At 48.2% G+C, this 7195-nt stretch overlaps 1 protein-coding gene across 2 annotated transcripts in view; it reads right to left on the minus strand.

The window, feature by feature from the left end:
• Positions 1-6812, minus strand: part of as3mt (arsenite methyltransferase) — a 62695-nt gene extending 55883 nt beyond the window's left edge. Inside the window, exons 1-2 of one of the 2 annotated variants that reach the window (XM_043713041.1) lie at positions 6723-6812; positions 1315-1360 (exon numbers count right to left, since the gene is read on the minus strand). In XM_043713041.1, the coding sequence (XP_043568976.1) occupies positions 1315-1360; positions 6723-6763 (87 nt within the window). In that variant the 5' untranslated portion in view covers positions 6764-6812. Of the gene's footprint in view, positions 1-1314; positions 1361-4881; positions 4954-6722 lie in introns of those variants that run through there. The other variant, XM_043713042.1, reaches the window with a different exon arrangement.
• Between the last annotated feature and the right edge of the window lie 383 nt (positions 6813-7195).

Below are 7195 nucleotides of genomic sequence, written 5' to 3' on the forward strand. Positions count from 1 at the left end.
GTCTGTGTGTGTGGCTTTCCTGTAAACCTTTGTGGTGAATTCTCCGTTTGGTGTTCTCTGTACCCTCACTTCTCGGAATGGGAGTTGGTTGTCCTTTTCTTCCTCTCTCGTGAATCGGATTCCTGTGAGTGTGGAGTTGATGATCCGGTGTGTATTCTCTATTTCTGTGTTTTTAATGATTACAAAGGTGTCATCAACGTATCTGACCCCGAGTTTGGGTTGAATTTGTGGTAAGACTGTTTGTTCTAACCTTTGCATTACTGCTTTTGCTATGAGTCCCGAGATCGGTGAGCCCATGGGTGTTCCGTTGATTTGTTCGTAATCTGGTTGTTGAATGTGAAGTGTGTTGTGAGGCACAAGTCCAGTAGTTTAAGTATGCCATCTTTGTTGATGGGTTCAACGTCCTGTTGTCTGTTATGTCTGTTCAGCAGGTTGGCTACTGTTTCTCTGGCTAGGGCTTTGTCAATAGACGTGAACAGTGCCGTTACGTCGAATGAGACCATGTTGAGTTAGAATGTCTCTTATTGGCGATGGTCATTGCCTGGCATGTGTATGGCATAAATATTATTTGCCACTTGTCAGTCCAAGCCTGGATATTGTCTAGATCTTGTTGCATTTGAACATTGTCTGCTTCAGTATCTGAGGCGTCTCGATTGATGCTGAACATTATGCAATCGTTGGCGAATATCCCCACTTCTGACATTATGACAGAGGGGAGGTCATTAATGAAGTAGCTGAAGATGGTTGGGCCTAGGACACTACTCTGAGGAACTCCTACAGAGATGTCCTGGAGCTGAGATGATGGATGCCCAACAACCACAATCTTCTTCAACCAGCCGAGAGTTTGACCCCGATACCCATTGATTCCACTTTTGCTAGGGCTACGAGATGCCACTCTTGGTCAAATACAGCCTTGATATCAAGGGCTGTCACTCTCTCACCTCTGGAATTCAGCTTTTTTGTCCATGTTTGATCTGAGGTTATAATGAGGTCAGAAACTGAGTGGCCCTGGTAGAACCCAAACTGACCACATTTAGAGTTTTAATTAATTCACTGATTGAATTTTGATTTGATTCAAAATTCGCATTGCTTACCTTGAGAAGCATTAAAACCATTCGTCATGCTATAGCTGAGAAGCTGAGCAATGAGAGCGTGTGTAGTTTGCTGTTGACCCTCCCTCCTCAACATTTGTATATTCAACTCACTGAGATGGACCAATGTAAATTTACAAAACCCAATAGTTTAAGAGATTGGTCAATCAAAAATTAGAAATGAATTTATAATAGTAAGATAACATTTTCTGAAGTACATTACCTTTACATCTTCATGAATTCCCATATCTCCAGAACATCCAGAGGAACTAGAAAAATATTTTAAAATTAAATATTGCCCTTAGCTGATTTCTTTTTTAGTGCACCTTGAATTCGGAAAAAATATTTATAGAAGATCCACTTACATCACAGGTGATTGTAAATTGCGCTCATGTTGAACAACCTGATACATCAATACTGGAAATGTATTGCTGGAAAAGCGCAGCAGGTCAGGCAGCATCCAGGGAACAGGAGAATCGACGTTTCGGGCATAAGCCCTTCTTCAGGAAGGGCTTATGCCCGAAACGTCGATTCTCCTGTTCCCTGGATGCTGCCTGACCTGCTGCGCTTTTCCAGCAACACATTTCCAGCTCTGATCTCCAGCATCTGCAGACCTCACTTTCTCCTCCTGATACATCAATAGCCCAGGAAGGGAAAAATACACACTGCTATCAGTGTTCGCAAATGAAGAGTTTAAAAAAGTTGTTTCAGACACTCCTGAGAGACATTCAGTTGAAATAATGCACAGCATGTATCCAAATGTCCAACCTGTCCATGCCGACCAGATATCCCAACCCAATCTAGTCCCACCTGCCAGCACCCGGCCCATATCCCTCTAAACCCTTCCTATTCATATACCCATCCAAATGCCTCTTAAATGTTGCAATTGTACCAGCCTCCACCACATCCTCTGGCAGCTCATTCCATACACGTACCACCCTCTGTGTGAAAAAGTTGCCCCTTAGGTCTCTTTTATATCTTTCCCCTCTTACCCTAAACCTATGCCCTCTAGTTCTGGACTCCCCCACCCCAGGGAAAAGACTTTGTCTATTTATCCTATCCATGCCCCTCATAATTTTATAAACCTCTATAAGGTCACCCCTCAGCCTCCGACGCTCCGGGGAAAACAGCCCCAGCCTATTCAGCCTCTCCCTATAGCTCAAATCCTCCAACCCTGGCAACATCCTTGTAAATCTTTTCTGAACTCTTTCAAGTTTCACAACATCTTTCCAATAGAAAGACGACCAGAATTGCATGCAATATTCCAACAGTGGCCTAACCAGCTGCAACATGACCTCCCAACTCCTCCTCCCAACTCCTGTACTCAATACTCTGACCAATAAAGGAAAGCATACCAAATACCGCCTTCACTTTCCACTTTGAAGAAGTGCAGGTAAGTTCATCCTGGCCAATTCCTCAATCACAAAAAAACCAGATGATCTCTGATGACGACATGGGAGTTTATGGCACCTTGATGTGTGCAAATTAGCTATTGCATTCCCTGCATCACACTATCAGCCATACTCCAAATAGAGGGTAATTGGGCATGACATGTTTTGGGATGTCCAGAGGTCATGAATGTGAACAGCTTCAACCTCTCCCTGCAGCGGGCCACTGTCCCTGCCTGTTTCAAGAGGGCCAACATCATCTCTGTGTCTAAGAAGGCTCATGCAGCATGTCTCAATGACTACCACCCAGTGGCCCTAACATTGGGGGTCATGAAGTGCTTTGAAAGGCTGGTCATTGCAATAATCAACTCCAGCCTCCCGACTACTCTTGACCCACTCCAATTTGCCTATCTGACCAACAGATCCACGTCAGATGCCATATCACTTGCCCTTCACTGCTCCCTTGAACATCTTGACACCAAGAACAGCTGTGTAAGAATCCTACTCATTGACTACAGTTCAGCCTTCAATACTATTATCCCCTCGAGACTGATTTCTAAACTTAGTGATCTCAGAGTAAGCCCCACTCTCTGCAACTGGATCCTCAGTTTCCTGACCCACAGGCCACAATCAGTGAAGATTGGGGACAATATTTCAACCCCACTAACACTCAACATTGGAGCCCCCCAGGGGTGTGTACTCAGCCCCCTACTGTACTCACTGCATACCCATGACTGCACCGCCAAATACCAGAACAATGGCACTTACAAGTTCGCCAATGACACCACCACAGTCCGTCAAATCTCAGATGGCGACAAAACATACTACAGAGGGGAGGTGGTGTACTGAGAACAACCTTGCTCACAATGCTGGCAAAACCAAGGAACTTATTATTGACTTTCGGCAAGTTGTTACCCATGCCCCCCTACACATTAACAGTACAGAGGTAGAACGAGTGGAGAGTGTCAAGCTCCTGGGAGTGGTCATCCACAACAAGCTTGCTTGGAATCTTCATATGGATGCACTGGTCACAAAGGCCCAACAATGGCTCTTCTTCCTCAGACAGATAAGAAAATTTGGCACAATGACGAATACCCTTGCCAACTTTTCTAGGTACACCATCGAGAGCATTCTGGCTGGATTATCACTACTTGGTATGGCAACTGTACCATTCAAGTGGTGAACTCAGCCCAGACAATCACAAAGGCCAACCTCCTATCTATAGAAACTATCTACCAGGCCCGCTGTCAAGGAAAGGCTGCCAGCATTCTCAAAGATCCATCCCACCCTGGCAATGTGTTTCTACAACCTCTACCATCGGGGAGAAGGTACAGAAGCCTGAACACATGCACCAGCCGGTTTCGTAACAGTTTCTACCCTACTGTTGTTAGAATACTGAATGGACTCACAAACTCTTAACATTCGCCTGTACCTGTGTTTTTGTTTTTGCTGCTGTTTACCTATTATTTACTTATCTATGTTACTTAACTCTGTGATCTGCCTGTATTGCTCACAAGACAAAGCTTTTCACTGTGGCTTGACAATAAATTCAATTCAATTCAAGTGCATCAATTCACATGAAGAATGGTCTGTCAAGCCTAGAGTGTGACTATCTCAGAGCTTGCTTCAAGAGAAGAGGCAGAAGTCTGATCAGTGAAACAATTTGTCCTGCTTGGAAATAGAAACAATGTTTTCCAATAATCATTTCAGAAACAAAACCCACAGCTGGACTGGTTGACATAGTTTTTACCACAAGATCAAGTGCAGGCCAATTGCAAGAATCCAAGATTAGACTGATTGCAAAATTCCTTCCCAATTGAGACCTTCAAAACAGCAATGGCAAGAGTGGAAACAGCAGTGTGGAGGTACCTACAAGGACTGCATTCTGCAGCTCACCACCATCTGCTCCAGGCAGTTAGGGACGAGCAGTAAAATAATGGCCCATTCTACACCTCTCAGATCTCATGAATGAAACAACCCACCATGAAAATCTCTTGCCACAACAAACCTGAGTGATCAAGATATCACAACAATCCATATTCCACATTGCAGTCGGTTTTTTCTGAATCTCCTGGCTTTGTAATCGTCTCTTTCACAACCTCAGGTTCCAGTGCAAATAATCTTATTTCTATGCCTCTTAACTTAGCTGGTCACAACCTTGAAAGGTTCTCTCAAGATACTGTACTAACAGTTTAAGCAAAAAAAGTTAATTTTGCAATCCTTAATTACGTTCTGATAAGACCTCAGTTGATAAGTCCAACATTGAACCTTTCCCCCATTGCTTTTTAATAGCCTTACTGTAATTATATATACAACATTGAACATTAACTACAGCCTAACATCTTATGAAAAAAATCGTAACTCTAATTGCAAACAGATTCTAATTTTAGTAATTCATTTACCATTCAATAGTCATTCAGGGGATGTAGGCACTGCAGCCCCTATCAGCATTTATTGCCTGTCCCTAGTTACCCCTTGAGAAGGTGGTGGTGAGCTGCCTTCTTAAACTACTGCAGTCCATGTGCTGTAGGTGGACCCACAATGCCCTTAGGGAGGGAGTTCCAGGATTTTGACAGTGAAGGAACGGTGATGGATTTTCAAGTCAGGATGAAGTCAGAAGTCACACGACACCAGGTTAGAGTCTAACAGGTTGGTTTAAAATCACAAGCTTTCAGAGCGCTGCTCCTTCATCAGGTGGTTGTGGAGCAGGATCTTAAGACACAGAATTTATAGCAAAAGTTTACAGTGTGATGCAACTGGAATGGCATACAGGGTGACTCTTGTATCCATGGAATTGTTTCCCGAGGTTTACTGCGGGCAGAACATATAAAAAGAGAACCTTCCGGAACCAGGGACCAGGAGGCTGCCAGGAAGGTAAATGAATGGGTTCACTCCTATCTGCGGTTTCAGGTTTCACATTGAGTTTAGCAAGATATCCCCCATGGGTATGGGAGGGGGACTACCCTAACAGCAATCTAGGTTTGTTCAATATATCATTTCAGGAGGGAGTGACTCCTAGCTCAAAGACTGAGACAGGGGGAGGTGTGGGGATTCCTAGCTCAGAGACAGAGACAGGGTGGGAACTCCTAGCTCAGAGACAGGGGTGAGGACTCCGAGCTCAGAGACAGAGACAGGGGTGAGGACTCCGAGCTCAGAGACAGAGATTGGGGTGGGGACTCCTAGCTCAGAGACAGAGACAGGGTGGGGACTCCTAGCTCAGAGACAGGGGTGAGGACTCCGAGCTCAGAGACAGGGGTGAGGACTCCGAGCTCAGGGTGGGGACCCCTAGCTCAGAGACAGGGGTGGGGACCCCTAGCTCAGAGACAGGGGTGGGGACCCCTAGCTCAGAGACAGGGGTGGGGACCCCTAGCTCAGAGACAGGGGTGGGGACCCCTAGCTCAGAGACAGGGGTGGGGACCCCTAGCTCAGAGACAGGGGTGGGGACCCCTAGCTCAGAGACAGGGGTGGGGACCCCTAGCTCAGAGACAGGGGTGGGGACCCCTAGCTCAGAGACAGGGGTGGGGACCCCTAGCTCAGAGACAGGGGTGGGGACCCCTAGCTCAGAGACAGGGGTGGGGACCCCTAGCTCAGAGACAGGGGTGGGGACCCCTAGCTCAGAGACAGGGGTGGGGACCCCTAGCTCAGAGACAGGGGTGGGGACCCCTAGCTCAGAGACAGGGGTGGGGACCCCTAGCTCAGAGACAGGGGTGGGGACCCCTAGCTCAGAGACAGGGGTGGGGACCCCTAGCTCAGAGACAGGGGTGGGGACCCCTAGCTCAGAGACAGGGGTGGGGACCCCTAGCTCAGAGACAGGGGTGGGGACCCCTAGCTCAGAGACAGGGGTGGGGACCCCTAGCTCAGAGACAGGGGTGGGGACCCCTAGCTCAGAGACAGGGGTGGGGACCCCTAGCTCAGAGACAGGGGTGGGGACCCCTAGCTCAGAGACAGGGGTGGGGACCCCTAGCTCAGAGACAGGGGTGGGGACCCCTAGCTCAGAGACAGGGGTGGGGACCCCTAGCTCAGAGACAGGGGTGGGGACCCCTAGCTCAGAGACAGGGGTGGGGACCCCTAGCTCAGAGACAGGGGTGGGGACCCCTAGCCCAGAGACAGGGGTGGGGACCCCTAGCTCAGAGACAGGGGTGGGGACTCCCAGCTCAGAGGGGGGGGGGGTGGGGGGGAACGGGAGAGAATACTCCGACACTCCGTTCGCTGCACACACTGTCCTTCTCCCACAGACACAGACCTGTCCCCAGCGCCCCGCTGCTGCTGCTCCTGCTCCTCCATTGTCGGCCTCCCGGACTCCGTGTCAAAGTCCCCAGGGCGGCTCAGTGCGCATGTGCAGTAACCCCCTCCCCGCCGCGGCTCCCGGGTTCGAGGCCGGACTTTGACACTTACCCTCCCACAGCCTCCAGAGTCAAGCCCTGGCTTACAAAACAAAGCCAGCAATATTGTCTAAAGGCTGCAATTTTATTTTTAAAGACCCCAACGTGAACAAAGGCTTCCGTGATCACTGGAGGGGGCCGTTCGGCCCATCGCGCCCGCACTGGCCCATTGATCAAACTGGGCTCTATTGCAATCCCCGGACTACACCGCCTCGTATTCCCAACACATCGTGATTGATTTTCAAAAGAAAATGTGCATTAGTCTGTTTTTATTTGATAATACGGTTTTTTTTAACAGTGATGGCTCAGAAGGAGACCGTTCGGCCCATCAAGG

Source organism: Chiloscyllium plagiosum, chromosome 22, assembly GCF_004010195.1.
Source record: "Chiloscyllium plagiosum isolate BGI_BamShark_2017 chromosome 22, ASM401019v2, whole genome shotgun sequence".
NCBI classification, from domain to species: domain Eukaryota; kingdom Metazoa; phylum Chordata; class Chondrichthyes; order Orectolobiformes; family Hemiscylliidae; genus Chiloscyllium; species Chiloscyllium plagiosum.